General features: G+C 37.1%; 1 protein-coding gene across 4 annotated transcripts in view; it reads left to right on the forward strand.

The window, feature by feature from the left end:
• The window catches only part of FMN1 (formin 1), a 189289-nt gene that overhangs the window by 11382 nt on the left and 158683 nt on the right, over nucleotides 1-19224 (forward strand). For all 4 annotated transcript variants that reach the window (XM_062619315.1, XM_062619314.1, XM_062619317.1 and 1 more), the window contains exon 2: nucleotides 2053-4066. In XM_062619315.1, coding sequence (XP_062475299.1) covers nucleotides 2155-4066 — 1912 coding nt within the window. In that variant the 5' untranslated portion in view covers nucleotides 2053-2154. The remainder of the gene's footprint in view (nucleotides 1-2052; nucleotides 4067-19224) is intronic.

Here is a 19224-nt window from a genome sequence, read left to right on the forward strand (position 1 = left end):
CCTCAATAAACTTCTCCTAAAATGAACTGACTCAGCTGGCGCTGCTGAGTATTCATTTACAGAAATGCCCACGTTAACTAGCTCATGTTTCATGGAGCTCACCACAACAGATTACTTGAGGGTCAGTTTGGTGCTTTGGCTAAAGTGATGTACTGACAAACTGCTTTGTAAAGGGTATTCTCTACGGCTTGGGTGAAGAGTGAGCAGGTTCAAGACTGCTCCTGTGATGAAAAAATCTTCTTTGATAGTTATTATTTCTGTATGCAGAACTGCTTAGTTGCATCTGCCAGTGACACACTGTGGCTGCATGATCACTCAGTTCTACACTAGAAGAACATCAGGCATGCACAGCTGGAGACAGGGAAGACTAAAGTGAGGCTGCTCTTTTAGACAGTACTCAAACTTGTCCATATTTTGAACTCAAAACTCTGGCAATGACTTAAAACAAGAATGCAAGAAGAAACAGTATGGCATAATATTATCAGAAACTATTGTAGGCCTATGAAACAACAAGCCAGTCTTCAACAGAAGCGTTGACTAAAGGTTTTGCATCTTTCCTACACCTTCCGATACCTGTCTGGGATTCTGAGTCATGCCACGTAGCTATTGACTGCTGGTGAATGGAATTAAGAAGCTTATCTGACCCTAATGGAAGATTGTTCTTGCCGTTAATCTCTCCCCTTAGGATCACTCCTCTGACTTCAAGGATTATGTGTGCAAATTAAGAGTTCTGCTTGCATGAAAAGTGATAGTACTCAAAGTAAAAGGAAAGTTTGAAATTATTTAAAGCACATTCTAAACAAATGCAATGCTTTAACAAAACTTAGATCAAAATCACTGTAATAAATGACTACTTGCTGGGAGGATAGGTTTTGCGTAAATGTTGCTTGTTTCTTAAGAGTTAGGATTTGCTGATTACTTATGAAATTATGCCAACAATTTATCACATCTAACTCCCTGCATAATAAAAACTGATACAATGCTAATATATGTAAAAAAAATATAAAACTGAAATATGTGGCGTGGTAATGTGACACCTTTCTTTTAACTATTGTTGCCTGAGGCTGAGTTTTTCTTTTTGAAATGACAGAAAGTTACCATGTATTTGTGTTTTGAAGCTGAAAACTGAAATTCCTGCATTTTTCAACAAAGAGAAGCCCTGGAAGTCAGCGCTCTTCAGCTTTGCATGCTGCTGGATTAGCTGCTGAGCTTTCTGTCTTTCCCTGATGTTTAGGTGTTTCGTTGTGACTGCAGACTTCATTTATTCTTTCTGGATAAAAAGCCAATTTAGTGATCAAAATTAGTAAACCATCTTCTATCATGATGTATCAAATGAATGTAAATAGATCTAATCTGTAGCAAGAAAATACAATGTGATGCAAAGAAAAGGAAATTACAGAGCTCAATAAACTTGCCTGTAGTACGTTTACACTATTTAGTTGAGTCAAAATAGATTTGTATGGTACCTATATGCTAGCCAAGTAAACAGAACCTGATCTTCTTTTTAATTATTTTTTAATTCTTGCAAGTTTTTTTGATGTCACGGCAGTTTCACAGTTAAGTGCTAGAAGAAAATGTTCAGCCTTTTCTTTTTTTAATGTTTTCTTGGTAAATAGAGCAGTGAGAGCTAATTACATTTTGATGGTGGTGCTGGTTGTGCTGACTGAGAAAAAAGGCAACATACGTGCTTGAATGGTTCTTTTTTACTAAATGTTCAACAGCAAGTTAACTTTTAACAGAGAGAGGGCAACAGGATATAGTATTTAAAAGTAAATTATGTTTCAAATGTGTGGTTCAGTGAACATTTTGTGGCCTTATGGAACAGTTCTCTGAACTGAGAATCCTGGAGACAGAAAAATGATGTATGAGAGATGGATTATGACTCCAACTATGAGTGTTAGCAAAGTCATCCTTTTTGGGTCAGATTTTTCGAGGTAAGAGATTTGTATCAGAAAACACTGCGAGAAGATTGTGCTTCTGCAGGCTTGTTATTTGTCGTATTACATTTGCCATAATCAAGTTTGACAGGCTTCTCTTTATTTTTTTCCACAGACAATATTATTGCTGAAGATTAGTCAGATGCCTTCCGTCCATTCCCTGCCTCACATTCTATGTCATGCAAGCTTTGAAATACTTAGCACATAATTTAAAAGAATGACTAATTTGGCAAGCATAATGGAAGGCACGCATACTGTCCTTCAATTGCACAAACCCATTATGGAGCTTTGTTACATCAGCTTCTATCTTCCAGAAGGCAAAGTCAGAGGATTTACTTACAGGTGCTGTTTAACTCTGGATAGAACCAGTAAACATTTCTGTAGCTGCTATCAAGTAAGACAGAGGTTACAGATACAGCTGAGAGAAAAGCCATATGAAGACTTTGGAGATATTATTTTCAAGCAAAGTACCACAAAAGACATTCTTATTGAACTGTACAAACTAACTTTTGCAAAGGAAACACTGTTATCCAGTCTTTTGAGATCACACCATATTCTGGACTTCAACCTAGGACATCAGGAGAGAAAGCGACAGGATATTTCTGGAGTCCCAAAACTTAAAGGTGACGATTACTTCAGTTTTACACATCAGCAGAAGTTCTTTCTGGATTCCACAAATAGAGACAATTTGAATCACAAAAAAATGAGGAAATATAAAAGGAAAGAGAGCTTTGAGGAGTTCAGACACTGGAAAGGGGGGAAAAAGATACATGAACAACATCTTTCTTTACTGAACGCAAAAACCAAGCAACTGGAAAACAAGAGAATGCTCCCCGCAACATTTCCTACCAAGAGTTTTCACAGTTCCTTTTCTGCCTCCAGCTGGGTAGCAGTAAAAGGTAAGGATGATTTACCAGTAGACAATAGTATACAGCCAGAAAGGTGGATAAAAGAGGGGTGCCCTCTTGAGAGCAACAAAGCTGTGAAACTGGATGCTGACTTACCAAGTTCTAGCTCAAAAGACAACGACACAGTCACAGCTGAACTAGTGGACAATGGAGAATGCATCCCTGAAGTTATGAAAGTGCAACAGGGTATCTCTTTGATAAAGTCATCTCAGGACAGTCTATCTAACACACTTGAGACATTAAGTAAATCCGCAGCTGCTAAAAGCTTGAAAAGTAGCAAGTGTACTAAGCCAGTATGCAGGGAGAAACCAGAAATCACAGTTGTTGCTGAAGTACAGGATTCAGAAGCTTGTACTAAAAAAGTTGACAAACCCCCTTCAGAGTCTTTACCTGATTTTCACAGAGATAAAGAAACCATTCCTCCTGTTCTTACAACAGTAAATAAAGAGTTTATATCAAGAACTCATGTATACTCCATAGATGAAGCTGCTGGAGACTCTCAAAATGCTGTGCTGCAAGAAAAGGAGCAAGGCAGCTCTGGTTTGCAGTACAAGGCAGAGAGAGTGCACATTACTGATGAGTCATGCAACCTTGTGGGAGCAGTCAATAAAGCTCTTCTGAAAGTTATTCGGAGCGACAGTTTAGATGAAGCTGCAGAATGGAAGAGACTGCAACAAATTACAAGAGTAGACAGAAACCTGACAGGCTCAATATATGAGAAAAGAACCACGCTATCCCGGGGAAGCAACAAGCATTTATTTTTGAACCTGCCTGTAAATGAAAGTTCTGATCTTTCTCAGACAAGTAATAATCTTAAACTGGAAGAGAAAAAGCTGCATTCACCCTCATTAGTATCAGTGAGTAATGTTTTTAATAATTCATATCCGGTATCTAATATACACAAACAAATGTCACCTATTCCTTCTCCGTTATCTTCGAGACTGCCTAGCCCACAGCTGCATCATCGGATTCTCCCATTACCAACACAGAACACCGAGGGCGAATCTGTGTTCCCTGACTATGGCCATGGGAGACATGGGGCTATAAACCTCTCTCTTGGTGATCCGGAGCCACAGTTTTACCTGAAGTTTTCTGAACCTGGAGAATCGGGATTTGCCACCAGACAACGAGGCCTACATCAGAATGCAACTGCAGGGCATTTTGAAAAGCGCGCCGTACAAGAAAAATTAACTACTCAGACACAGCAGAATTTCTGTCCAGGTCAGTCCTATTTCATTTTTTAAACTATCAGTATTGGCCAGCCATGAAAGTATTGGAGTATTTTTTTAATACTAGTCTTCAATGATAAATGGTATGCTTTCACTACTTAAGGATTGAGTGAAAAGTTGTTTTTATTTTTTTTAAACAAAAGTTACAGCCATATAAGATTTACTTTCAGATGCATTTTTATGTCAGCTTATATTCAGTCCAGTTGTTATTGAATGACCTCTTGACCAAAGCTAGTTAAATGTTTTGCTACATAAAATTAAACAAGTTTGCATCCTTATTTTCCTGCTTTTCCTGTGCTGTGTTCTAATCTGTCAAAATGTTATTATGAGATTTGTTATCCAAAATGTTCTTTTTAGTTTGTTTGGCTTAACTGATGAACATTGTCTGGGCAAGCTAATTTACATTGCCTTAAGTATGGGACTGGTGCTTTGACCATTTAGCTACAAGAGGTTGATGTAAATTCTGAAAACAACAAAAGGCTGGGTTTTAAAAGGACTGCATGCAGGAGTCATGATACAGTGTTATTTGAGTACAGTGCATGCGTTTATTTATAAATATATACTGTCAATATAAAAACGCATAAATATATGGAATACTGAATAACTGCTTTCTTAGCTAGAACATCAACATCTATACCCTTCATTTTTTTCTCTAGGAAACAGGAAGGCTGGAGAATCTCACCCTACAGTGGTCTAGGTGTGGTTTAGACTAGTCGCTATGTGTTAGAGGGAGGGCTGACAGTGCCAAGTGACATGATTTCACTATAAAAGGGAAAGATGCTAATTTGCAGCCTTGTCGTTTTTCCTGGGAAACAGGATAATTTTCTATAGTCTCAAATTAAAGGAAAACTGAAAAAAAAAATAAGGAAAAACCTGTTGGTAGCTGTATTTGTCAACTATTTACCTTGACTTGAGTGTCTTACATGATAAATATTCCCATTCCTACCCCTGCTTCCCTTCATAGTGCATTTAGGTGTCTTGCCTTACCTTTGGCTGATTCAGCTCACCAAAAAGGCACAAAAATATTTTTTGGTTGGTTGGTTGGTTTTGTAGGAGCTGGGGGGATGACAGAGGGTAGTCTGTCATTTAGTTACCTAAGTTGCCTCTTAAGGTGGCCCAGTGATTGACTACCAGAGCTGGGGCAGGATTCATTACAAGATTCTGCAGACTAAATCATGGAGGAAGACACGGGAAAGGGGGGTTCCAAAAGGGGAGTTGTGTAGGGTTGTGAAACCATTACCTTAGCCAGAGGGTGCTGAATACTGTTTATGAGGCTTGCATTTCTGCCTGCTACTTGTACAAGCTGCTTTGGTTCACCTCAAGACTAAATCAAAGAGAGTTCTTTTTCTGGTTCCTGTTGTTCTGTGATGTCCTACCCCTCTCATTACTTCCTGTACTTTTTGGTGAGCTGGTTTAGCTCATGAAACCAGGCAGAAAATTTCACCCTTCATAAAACTAAAGTAGGATGCCTGATCTTTTTCTCCCTGTTTTGCATTAGTTTGCATTTTTTAATTAGGACTGTTGGATGTGGAACTGTACCTATTGTACCTATTGTACTACACTCTTATACTGGTTTTGCCTGGGAGAGTTAATTTTCTTCATAGCATCTTGTACGATACTCTGTTTTGTATTTGTGATGGAACGGTGTTGGTAACACACTAATGTTCTACTTTGTGCTGAGCAGTGTTAGCACAGCATCAATCCCTTCTTGTTTCTTGCCCTACCAACAAGGGCAACATTAATATAGATAGAAAATATAACTGCAACTTTCTGAAATATGTAATACTATTCTGGGCTAGGTTGTTTGTTGGTTGGTTTGTTGTTTTATTTTTTTTTTTTCATTTTCATGTATGATTGCATGCCAGCGTTATCACTGGTGTGTCAGACAATCTGTAACTTTAAGGAAAAGTTTCCTGCTTTGCTGGCATATACAACACTGTAGGTATGTCTCTGGATCTAGGATAATACAACATTCCACTTTGCTCTGCACCAGGGGTGGAGTCATACCTATTGACACAGCATTTGGAGTACCACTCTTCTATAAACTGACATAAGTAATAACTAACTGACTGTAGTGCAGTGGGATAAATTATGTATCTCCAAATTTAGACAACATAAGTGATGTTAACATTTGCAGACGCAAATTTGCAGTCCTGATTTGATCCTTAGCAGATTACTCCCATGTGTGAAAAGCAAAATTCAAGACTATTGTGCAAGTTTGTCTGTAATGGGGTGCTATTGTGAAATGATTTCTTAAATCTTAATTAAATTCTTAATTAGATCTTAATTAAGTTCTTTATTGTGAGGGTGATGAGGCACTGGCACAGGTACCAGTGCAACCACAGTTTGCATTGCCTCATTCTGTGAAACATTTGGAGACTTTTATTAGCTGTGTAACTTTGTATTTGAAAAATTTCATGAATGGGTTAAAATGTTTTAGTTTATCGCTTAAATAATGAATTGGACTCATCAGACAGCTCTCCTCATAATTTCAAGTCTCTTTTCTGATTGTGTGAAATAATGATTCTTCATTCCCTTTCTCGGTAATTTTGAAACTATTCCTGCAGTCAAAACGAAAACTTTTAGCTAAGGCAGAGTGCCTTTGTTTCTGTACTTCTACTCTTTCTGCAAGTTCAGTTTCTTTACAGCAGATATTTGTGGCACAAATCTCCTAGTTTCACTGCATAAAGTTCTCTCAGTAATTCACTTGAAAGTACACTTCTCTGGATCTTCCTGTTGAAGTGCAACTGCTGGCCCTGGGAACAGGTCGCAGCTTTTATCTTGGCAAGTTAATAGTTAACTGGGAAGAATTTATAGTTCAGCAATAATTATTTAGCAGTTTTCTCTGTAAGTGGGACTGGGAATTAACATTCCTATATTTGCATTTAATAGTTCTGTTTGAATTATCAAAATTGTAAGTAAAAGCTTTAGAACAAATTAAGACTTTTGAGAAATAAAATGTTCAGCTTCAAACAGCAAAAAAATCAAAAAAGTATAAACACCACAGTTTCTCGTAAAAAGACATTTATTAAATCCTCAAAACCATACTTCCTTTTCTACTGTAACATAAAATAAATTATGGTTTTATAACCTTGGAGAAGTCAAGCTTGCTTTTGAAATGATCCTCAGTATATCTGAAATTGTTTTGAGGAAAGATTTTCTGAGACCTTTTAGTTTCTGCTTCTCTCTCAAGTTGTCCACAGTGGTAGAGAAAAATAGGAAGAAAATTTTCAGACCTGTTTTGTACAGAATAACACCAATATGCCGTTTTAATAAGTATTATCTGAAAGAGGAGGAAGATAAGTTATATTTTTAGCAGTTACTGAAGTGAATTTATTCAGAGCAGGAAACTGAATAAGTATCTTTGGTTATGACGTAGCCTCTGTGACTTAGGGCAAGTCAGGCAAGACATCTCATTATTCCACGACAATGACTGGTGACTGTGCTTTGAGTCAGGATGAGACTGGGATGGGCCATCCACCACACTTCATTTTGTATTTTGGTGCTGCTGTGGAAAAAGAATAAAACCTGGCAAGGGGATGGTGAAAGCAAGAAAGAGAACAAATGAAGAGAATGGTGTTACCCTGCCTCCTCTGCCAATGAAGATTGCGCCTTTTTTGATATTTAGTAATTCTGAAAAAAGAACACAGCCAACAGACACAGAAATCCAAAATCAGTAGGATTACAGATTAAAAAAAAAATGAAATGAATGGGAGATAACTGGTATCTGAAGGGGGCCTACATGGATGCTGAGGAGGGACTCTTCATCAGGGACTGTAGTGACAGGACAAGGGGTAATGGGTTCAAACTTAAACAGGGGAAGTTCAGGCTTGATTTAAGGAAGAAGTTCTTTACTGTGAGGGTGGTGAGGCACTGGAACAGGTTGCCCAAGGAAGCTGTGAATGCTCCTGGCAGTGTTCAGTGCCAGGCTGGATGGAATCTTGGGTGACATGGTTAAGTGTGAGGTGTCCCTGCCTTTGTCAGGGGGATTGGAACTAGATGATTTTAAGGTCTTTTCCAACCCTAACTATTCTATGATTCTATGATAGAACTGAGTGAATAAGGCTTGTGCAAGGTAAAATGGCTGAGCCTATGGCACTGAAAGGAACAGGTCCATTCTTGTCTTCCCTTCTCCCGGCAAAGGCCTCCTCTCTCACTATGCCCCCTCTTCTTTGATTCAGATCACTAAGCTAGTTGAAAACTGAGCTGCTAAGGAAGGAGGTGATTAGCTTTTGCTGGTTTAGTGAGCTGAAGAGCTCACTAGTGATCTGATGAAAACCAAAGCTAGGCTGAGGGAGGACATGAAAGTGTGCTGCCAGGAGGTAGAAATGAAAAATGAGCAAGACCAGCCCTGCTTGCATCCAAAGCCTCAGTTGCATCCCAAAACTGAAAGCCAGGAGAAAAATAACTAAACAGAAGTTGATGTGAGTGGGAGATAAGACGTGGATGAAGTTGGATGAGCATGCAGAGACATTGTGATCTTTTGAGCGAGTGGTATTAGCAGTGAAGCATGAAGAACAAGAGAGGGTGGACAATTAAGAAAAGGGAACTCCAGTGGGCTGGGTGCGGAGTGTGGCCTTGGCTAGGATAGAGAATAGGAGTGGAGTATCACAAAACAAGTGGAGCATGGCAGATTAGAGATAAGAGATTTTGTTGTTGTTGGTTGGTTGGTTTGTTTTTTTGGGGGGGTTCTTTTTGGTTTTTGTTTTTGTGGGAAAATGTGCAAAAGGATCTGTAACCAGTAGAATGTACATCATGGATGTAAACCAAACAGTCTTGCTGATGATCCATGAAGTCAGTGTGTAATACCAGATGAAATTCTGGCGATGTAGGGAAGAGAAGGGAGAAAGAAAAAGAAAGATGATGTAATAGGTTTTGGTTTCAAAGCTGTAGAAGTTATAATTATGGAATCATAGAATGGTTTAGGTTGGAAGGGACCTTAGAGAACATATATTTGTAACCCCCCAGTGTTAGCAACACCTCCCATTAGACTAGGTAGCTCAAGGCCCTGTCCAGCCTGGCCTTGAACACTGCCAGGGATGCTGCATCCACAACTTCTCTGGGCAACCTGTTCAGTGCCTCACCACCCTCACATAGTGAGGAATTTTTTCCTAATGGCTAATCTAAACCTCCCTCCTGTCAGCTGAAGGTGTCTTAACTGCTGGAAGAGTTTGGTGAATGCAATTCTTCAGATTATTTCTCAAATAATTTTCTTTAATTTACTATTAAGATACACACCCAAATGTTTCTTGTAACACATTCTGTATGTAATTGTAATTTCATCTATCCCTGCTGATGATTTAGATGGAGAATGTTGTTTGCTTGTTTTGCTGCCAATGACAGTTTTGTGGCAGCAATTCACCTTCTGTTAGAAAGAATTGAAAATGATCGTTCTGGCAATTTTGTGAGGTTGTAAAAAATTTGCACTGCTGCTTGAAAACATGGCAACTGCTAATGGCTATCACTGGTAGATCCTTTTTATAGTCTTCAAATATAAGTACTTCAGCCTATAAGGGACTGTTAATAATGTGCAGAAATATGTGAATAAGTATTATTGTTAATTGGTCCAAAATCATCAAACCTTGTATTTTAGTCCTCAAAGGGTTTGAAGGGAATGAAAAGCACAAAATGATATTTTTATTTCGGTACTTCACTTGCTGGTGGCTGGAGGAACAGTTTTCATAAATGTGCTCTGAGGGCTGCCCTACTCCTTATAGCTTTTAACTGTCAGTTGAAACTGGGTTTTCACATGTTTCCTGTGTTCCTCTTTGTTTGCTGTGTAAACATAGCTAACTTGCACATGAACAAGAATACTCAGATTCAACAATACAGAAGTTATATAGTCCTAGTTCTACACATCTGTTTAAATTTCTAGCTTTAAAGTAGCAGGTTGAAGCATCCATGTGAAAAACCTTAGGTTTGAATTTGTTTGGATATATTATCACTTACCACAAGCACTTAATCTATCACAGTTGCTAGAGCTAGAAGACTTCTGATTGAAAAATGGGATACAGGCAATGTTTTATTCTAGATATTTAATGAAGGTAGCAAAAATAATTAAAGTTACTATTTTAAATTTATTTTGTCTTTTCCCTATTTAACTAACACTTTAAGCTGAAAAGGGGCAAATAAAGTCAGTTAAGAGAAATTCAATAACATGACCTTATGATGTGTTCCTGAACAATGGTTTTAGAAAATGAAGTTTCATATAAACAAAACTCTGTTTGAAGGCTCTTAGAACAGGAGGCAGATGATATTATATTGTTTTTGATGTTCCTTTTATAAGGAAGAGAAAGGTTTATAAATATATTCTCTAATTGAAGTAGTTCAGGGAATTGCTAATTAGCATTTTAAAAGCACTGCAGTGTTCTGTCCATAACAAGTATGCACTTCATGCGGTAAGTCTGCATGTAGATCACATGGAAGCATGATGCGTAGTTTCTCACAGGTAATTCACATGAAAGCAGTATGTATGAGTGTGTTGCTTCACTAAAAGCAGTTTATTCAGAGTTCAGAGTGCGTGTTCTTTGAAGATGCTATGGAGTTCAGAATTGAGCAACAAGGGAAAGAACAGAATTACCAAAAGAAAAAAAAAATAGAATCTCAGAATCATTTAGGTTGAAAATCTTAGATCATCTAGTCCAACCCTCTGCTCAAGCAGGGTTGCCTAAAGCAAGCTGCCCAGGCCAGCTTCCAGTAGGGTTTTGAATTTCTCTAAGGATGGGTAACTGAATAACCTCTCCAGGCAATGTGTGTCAATGTTCGGTCACTCTGATGGTGAAAGAGTTTTTTCTCATGTTTACGTGGAATTACGTTGGCTTGCTTTTTTTTTTTTTTTTTTCCTGGCTCATGTTCAACTTGGTGGCCACCAGGACCCCCAGGTCTTTTTCTGCAAAGCTACTTTCTAGCCAATTGGCCCCCAGCAATTGGTGCCTGGGGTTGTTGCTCCCCAGGTGCAGGAATTTGCACTTCCTCATTCTGAACTTCATGAGGTTCCTGTTATCCCAGCCTGTTGAAGTCCCTCTTGTGTATCAGCCACTCCTCCCAGTTTGTCTTATCAGCAGACTTGCTAAGGATGCACTCTGCCCCATTGTCCGGGACAGCATAAAGTTGTTGAACAGTACTGGCTTCAGTATTGTGTCCTGGGATACACCACTAGTTTGTTGCCTAGTTTCAACGACTAGTTTCAACAGGAATTAGTTCCACTGATCAGGAACCTCCTGGCCTGGTAGGTCAGCCAGTCTTTAATCCTTTTCCATGTCCACTTATCTAACACATACTTTGTCAGCTTGTCTGTGATGATGTTATGGGAGACAGCATCAAAGGCTTTACTAAAGTAAACAACATCACCATTCTCAGCTCATCCACCAAGCTAATCACCTCATTGTATAAGGCAGTGAGGTTGATCAAGCATAATTTCTCCTTTGTAAATCCATGCTGACTACTCCAGATCACCTTCTTGTCCTTCATGTATTTAAAAATGCATCCCAGGAGGATTTTTTTCATCACCTTCCTAGGGACTGAGGTGAGAATGACAGGCCTGTAGTTCCTTGGATCTTCCTTTTTGAAGAGAAGAGTGGTATTTGCTCTCTTCCAGTCTCTGCTAATTGCCATGACCATTCAAAGATAATACAGAGTGGACACATAATGATAAAGGCAAGCTCCCACTGCACATTTGGGTGTAACCTGTTTGGTCCCATGGTCCCATGGATTTGTGTACAACCAGTTTATTTAAATGCCCCCTAACCTAGTGCTCTTCCATCAAGGGTAAGTATTCCTTGCTACAGTTTCCCTCTGAACTCAGGAGCCTGGGATTCCTGGAGACAGGTTTTACTGGTAAAGACTAAGTTGAAGAAGTCATTGGTATGTTTGGTCTTCTCTATGTCATTTGTCCCCAGTTACCCTCCTCCATTCATCAATTATTTAGATGATAATTTTTCATGGTTTTTCAAACTTAAATAATTTTATCACAGGTTTTTTTCTAAACAAAGATCCAGCTGATAAGTGCATGGAATTTATAAGGTTAATTATGATACTGATGTTCAAAAGTTTGGAATTCAAACTTGGATCATATAAATCCTGTCAATCTTTTTTAATTATTTAAAGTTATTGCCTTCCTTTTCTGAATATGAAATGATTCTGTAGATTAGAGTCTGGATCTACAATAATGAAATTTTATGTTAAATCTGTTAGTGACTTAACAGAACAAGTGTGATATACATACTTGCGGGGTAGCAATTATGAGCTCTATTTTCCCTCAGTGTTTTTCCTGTGCATTATCATCTCTGCAAAATTCAGTTACCGTATCAGTGTTGTCAATGTCATTAACTTTTATTTGGAACTTTTTTTCCCCCCAGTTTAAAATCTCAGTGGGTCTTTAATATCTTATGGTAATTATTTTACCGAAAGACTCAGTATGGCTAAAAGGAGGTAATTATTTTTGAGATCTTTCCAGATACTGGCTTTCTGAATCATCCTGACTGCTATTTGTAAGAGAGATACTTTCTTTGATATGGATTTCTATTGCTCCTTCTGTAGACAATTGCAGACTGTATCTAAAAATTTCCAGTAAAGTCTGCATGACCTTTCTAGATATGTAGTCTTGCAAAGTTTGCTAATAATATGTCTAACTAAAATCACAGTCTGTATATAGCTCTTCAATGGTTCATAGTTTTCTTGTTACATTCTCTGCAGTTACTCATCATACAGTGCATTACGATTTCCTTCATGGACATCATTGACATCATAAGACTCGATTGAGTCTTATGACACATGGTAAAGGTAAAAGATCATTAATACTTCTTTCCAGTGAAGTCAAAATATTTTTCATTGTACTGTAAAAAAATATAAGGCAATGCTGCATTGAAACTGTAGATTTATAGCAGTTTGAAATGAATGTAGACAGAACTGGAAGTTCATTATGAATCTGAGTTAAAAAGACCCTCTGAAGACTGACCTTGATAGATGCTGTGAACAAATAGCTCCTGTTTTAGCTGAATGAGTTCCCAGCATGATGCACTTAAGCAACAGTTATATTTTCATCTCTCTTTGTAACATGTGACTCTTCAGTCAAAGGCAATCAGTGAGAGGAAACCAAGTGAATTAAATTGGAATGAAAAACCAGAGACAGCTTAATGTTTTATGCTGATCATAGATTAACAATTTTCTGTTTCATGGGAAGGGGAAAAGGCCAAAACATTCACTCTGGTTACAGTTTGTGCACTCAGTTTAAAAGACTTACTGTAATGAAATGGGCTTTTTTTTTATCAGTGTAAGAAGAATTTCTTGAAGTGACATACTGACATAATGTGGAAGTTGTGATTTCTTAAATCTGTATGTATGCTGTTGGCTATTTAAAACAAGTCAATAGAAATGGTTCAGCTGACATTTTTTTTTGATGTATCAGAATGATCTAAAAGTTGAGATCAAGTTAAAGTCTTTACCTCTGTAAGTATTAATTAATAATGTATATAGGATTTTTTAAAAGCTATAATAGCTACTTTTTGGTATTTTGTCTCTGAAAAGGTGATGTTGCACCAAATCCAACTTGTAAAGGTGGTAAAAAATTCTGCCAATCCCCTGCTAAAAACGTATCTTAAAATGTACGCAGTGAAGATTAATCAAGATGCAAGTTGTGTGTTTCTAGTATATCTTATCAGTAAATAATTTTGAATAATATCTCATTATTTGGATATGAAATTAAATATACAATAATACATTTAAATGATACTTATCAGTATTATTTATGAGTTATAGCATTAAAATACTGCACCTAGTATCTTAATGATGTATTTAATTTTATGTGTCAGAGGAATTTTTCTTTGGGATTAGATTATGATTACTCTTACATTTAGATTACAGAGGCCTCTCATTTGCTTTGAGTGTTTAGGATTTTCCAGAGCAGTGTCAGAGATCTCTTCAGGGTTGTGTGTTACGTTGCTGAGATCAGTGAGGTGAAAATAGGACAGAGAAAACTTGGAGAACTGTGGGATGTGTTTTAGAGGAGACATTTTAAAGGCTGAGTGAAATTACTCTCTATAAGAACAAGAGGTGAGTAAGGAAGGAAATATAAAGAATTCACAGTCCCTCACCAGAGTGACATTCTCTTCATAGTGCCACTTGTAGGGTCCTGTTTGATAACACTTTTGATGCTTTGTAATACTCTACCTTTTTCTACATTTATGTTTTGGAAGTGTGAAAATGAAAAGTGCTGTTTTTTCCATGAGGTTTCTTGTTACAATGAAGACGTATATGGGAGACTTTTGTATTTTGAATACAATGAAGCTCTCTGAAATTCTCCTGAGTGATCACGTTTCTTTGCTATCAGTACACAATTTAATGATTTTGCCTTGGATAATTCTAAACTACAGGGTTTAAGAATATAACTGATGAATGGTTTAGCTAATGTGTGACCATGTTTACACTCATTTCTCTTTAGTATGTTGGAAAATTAAGGTGGAAACACTTTGAGTGTGCTAGAAAAGACTGACTTATGGAGAAAGGCATTCTGAGATTTTATTCCGTAACTTCTTCAGTGATTTCTGTATTTGTATGTCTACCTTATGAGTAGAAAATATTTCCTGATTGCTGTCCCCTGTAAACTGGAACCCTTTACTTCACCAAACCTCGCTAAATATTTATGAACAGAAAAAAAACAATTCTTACTATATGTACAAACTCAAGTAGATTGGTTCTTGTTCTCTTAAGCTTCAGTGTTTCTGTTACAGAAACACCAGTAAAAACAACAAAACTGTAGGACCCGGGACTCTGGTGTATAACAAGTTACTACTTCTATGAATGTATGATTTATATGAATATCATTATTTTTGAGGGGGAAGTTGCATAAAGGGTAAATCTGGTTGTTCCTTTTACCCCCTACCACTTCCCCTTTTTCAGCAGCTAGGCTCACAGCCTGACCAGCCCTGGGAGGCCCTGCCAGCTGGAGGAGCACACACACCCTTGGTTCCCAACCTGCTCTCAACAGCTCTAGTTGTTATTATCTGCAAAATACCAGGTGCTTCTGGGCAGCCTAAGATGTTAATCAGGCTTACCCCATATACGTAATGTGTGTGTGGGATCTGGATCATATTGTCAGTGTGTTTATAACAAATAGCTTGATTTCCATGTCCAGAGAAACTGAACACTACAACCATTAAGGCAGATTTGTCTAAAAGCTGCAGAATTTTCTTGAGCATATTATGGTAAATTAGGAATATTAGTCAACAAAAGTAATTCCAAGTTCTTTAGGCAATTACTAAAAAATTGCTTCTTTTATGTAGCAGGGAAGTCCCTTGGCTAGCAATTTGTTAACATATACTTGAGTCCAATAGTTAACGTTGTTATAAAAGTGAAATCTAAAGCTTTGTTTAGTTCTTTGGAGTGAGTAGAAGTTTAGGTTTTTTATTTCCTGTGTTAATTTTATTTAATTTAAGTCATATATAATCTATATATGTGTAAAGCTGTTAGCATTGAGCCAGTTCATCTCATAGTAATTAGAATCCAGAGGTTATTTTCTCTTAAGTTTCTTCTGGAGTATATATTCCTGTCAGTAATATCATTGTCAATACACTGTAAACTTGAACAAATGTTCATTGATTTCTGAATCTTCAAAATGAGATTTGTTTTGTCTTAACTGTAGTAGTTAAGTATGAAAAATGTATTGAAAACATGTTTTTGAAATAAAAACTATCACATTTTGGAGAGTATATATTTCTAAATAAATGCATATTAAAATGTAGTTAGTTAGGTCTAAATTTCAAATAGCCATTACAGTTTAAATTGAGCATGTATCTGATAGGTATACTAATTCGTGCCAGTAATATATATATATCCTACATATAGAAAGGTAGTAGCCTTCTGAAAATTATGTACTAGAATAGTAAAACCCAATTAATACACCAAGAACATGGCTGTTAATACATATATGCATAGGCAGCATAGTCTTGTATAAGACCTAAGTATTGATTTTTGAAGCTTTTGTACCCTAATTTCTTCTCATATGCTTTTGTGTGATATGGACCTAATAATGTTTGTATTAGTTTACTAAAACAGGTTATTCTTTAAATCTGACACACAGTGAAACTACAGTTTTAAGTATTATGTCTAAGATAAATACCACCATATAAATTCCCAGGAATGGTTTTCACCTTTCATTCTTGGGATTAATTTGTATTCCATTTCTACACTTACTTATGCAACTTATACCTAATTATGAAAAAATGAAAGCTGTCACCCAGAGCTGGGAGGAAAAATGTTAGCACATACTTCTTCAGTTTTGAACTTTAGAAAAGAATCTCTTACTTTTAGCATTCAGTGTTCTATCTTGTCATCTAATTTATAATCTGAGGCAGTGTTCCATTTCAATATTTTCTTATATTTTTCCAAGTTATGAGAAAAAAAAAATCATTACTTTGTTGCTTAGTTTGACAGTCTTAATCCATCCTGAGGGTATTTTTCTAGCATATGGATTAGCAAAAGAGGCCAAACCTAATTAGTCTAAAGAGCCATCTTTTTCATCTCATCAGGCATTGGATGTTTGGCTTGTCCAGTCTTTTTCATCAACATGGTTGGATAATATTTAAACTATTTCACCTGTCAATCTAGACAAGAGATTTGTTTCCATTCTATTCAGATTTTGGTGCCAGTAAGATCTTCAAGTTTAAAGTGTTTGCTCAAAGGTTAGCAGAAAATGGGCGATAGTTTGAAGCTATTCCAGATTTCCAGGATGACATGAATTTAGGGAGAGGTATCTCATTTGTTAAAGAGATGCTGCATGCTAGTAAGTCCAGCGAGATTACTTTGTTCTGTAACAGCTCCAAAATGAAATGGGTTTTATCCAGAACAGGCAGAAGTCTGGGTTTTGGTTTTTTTTCCTGTCTTCCATGATATTTCTGACCATACTCATTTACTTTCAAGTCTTACTTTTTCCCCCCTCCGTGTAATTGTATTTTAGTTGGAATAATGTAGATGCTTTGTATGAAAGTAGTCATGTAGGGTGTGTTTGCATTGCATGTCTGGTCCATGCTAGCAACCCACACTGCTTTTGCAGTTTGGCCTATGAGACTCAATGGAGTTTAAAGAGTAGCTTGAGCTTCAACAAGCCTTTCATACTTACAGTTGCTAGGTCTGCACAGACCTCATGCATCTACCAAAATCTTCACGGCAGGGCTGGCATTACACAGCTTCTCTCACTCTAATGAGTTACAGTCATTCCACCCTTGTGGCACAGAGCAAGGACCTTAAGCTTTCTTCATGTGGGTTAGGTGTGACTATAGGTTCAAAGGAGATTTTGGGCTACAAACAAGGCTGTGACATAGCCTGGGCTTGAGTAATAATGCAGATGGTCAATGAGACAGAGCATAAAAGCAGGTTCAGTTAACTTTGTAAGGTAAGTTGCAGCTCTGTCATCAGAGGGTTGAGGTCTCTTATGTGTAACTCTCATTGAAATTGATATTAAATGTGCAAATTGGGATGACAGCTGGGTATTCCAGCGGAACAAATGAAAGGTTTCTTGGAATTCAGGTCTGCTTTAGCAGCCTTGGCTGCTAAAAACAACATCTAATGATACTAATATTTAAACAGTCATGGCTTTGAATAGTCACAGAAATGTTTCCACCCATCCTTCTGGTGATGTGGTCATAAACCAGGTGTATAGCATACCGCTTTGCTTTCTTACTCGGCAATCATCCTTACTAAACTTCCGCAGCCTGTTTGCACCTCTGCTTTATTCCTATTACTTTTCTCCTTCACGAGACACTTTCATACCTGTACCTTTTGAAAGAAGAAAGCTCATACTTTGTTTATTCACAAGAAACGATCTCTGCTTGCTGTCTGGATACCCTGGGCAACTACCTGTAAGATCATTTTACAAATTAAAGGAAAGAATTCTGAATTACTGTTACCTCCTTATTCCACAAGATCTTTAGGATGGGTGCAAAAGTTTGCAGAATGAAAAAACACAGTTTTAGGTGCCCTACGGTGTCTGAGGCACAGGCACAGAGTTAGCAAATCTGATCCAGAATGATCCACACCTTTTGGACTGGGATAAATTAATTTTAGCATCTAAGGTTCATTTAGGCAACTGAATCCAAATAATTGTATGTAAATTATGTGACAGCTTTTTATTTATTTTTATTGTTGTTAATTTTCATCAAGCAAAACTAATCAAAATTGCATTTATTCCTTCAGGGAAAAAATATATAAAAAACCCCAAACCCAGCCCATATCTGGATTTTTGTCTAGAATCTCACCATACATTCTGGCAATTTGTAGTCTGTTCATTGTTCTAAAAATTGAACTCCAGTTCTGCATTCTTTCTTTTGTGAACTACCTGTATTTCTGAATTACATTTCTAATTAAGTATACTTTTGTCATTGTCTTTGTATCAGTGTATTAAGGCACTTCATTTGAATTTTAACCATAAAACTTAACAGACTATAATGTTTTTTTGCTGTTTTTTTATGGTTCTCAGTCCACTGAAACAGCATCCCCTTTTTTAAAACCTAGTAGGAAATTTGACCAAGTGAAACTAATATAGTTCCTGGTGACACAAGTATAGGGCTCAGGAGCTGTTCTTGGCTCACAAGTATAGGACAAACCTTAGAGATCTATGGCCAAGGTGCAGAATTTACATAACAGGTTTACTGTTACAACAGAACTGTGAGCAACAGAACTAAAAGAAAGTCACGCCTCTCATTTGGTTCCTTTGGCATCTACATGTTGAAGATGAAAGAATTTTAAAATATAAAGTATTCCTTTTGTATGAATCAGGAATATGACCAAAAGCATTTTGCTGTCACATTCACATAGTGGTATGCTTTAGCACGGCGTTTGTTATCACTGTGGCTTGAAAGAGAAAAACACCCTTTTCAAGAAGAGTATTGAATACATGCCTAACTTGAAGCAAGACTGAGATCAAGTATGTGCTTATGATTGATTTAAATAGGAATGCTTTCCGAAACAAAATTATATGCTACGTGGCTAACAATTGCTAAGTTGTAGTTTTGTTTTTAAAGTAAATTTAATACTGGCAGCCTTGAGGTTGCTGGATTGCAGTAATAACTGGTATTTATATCTGGTTCATTAGCATGGCAGTGAAAAATTTCATGTGACATTTGGTTAATGAACCACCTTTTAATTAGACCTTGAATT

The sequence above is a fragment of the Pezoporus occidentalis genome, unplaced genomic scaffold (assembly GCF_034315485.1).
Source record: "Pezoporus occidentalis ecotype Australia unplaced genomic scaffold, CSIRO_AGI_Poc_V1 ctg21, whole genome shotgun sequence".
NCBI lineage: Eukaryota > Metazoa > Chordata > Aves > Psittaciformes > Psittacidae > Pezoporus > Pezoporus occidentalis.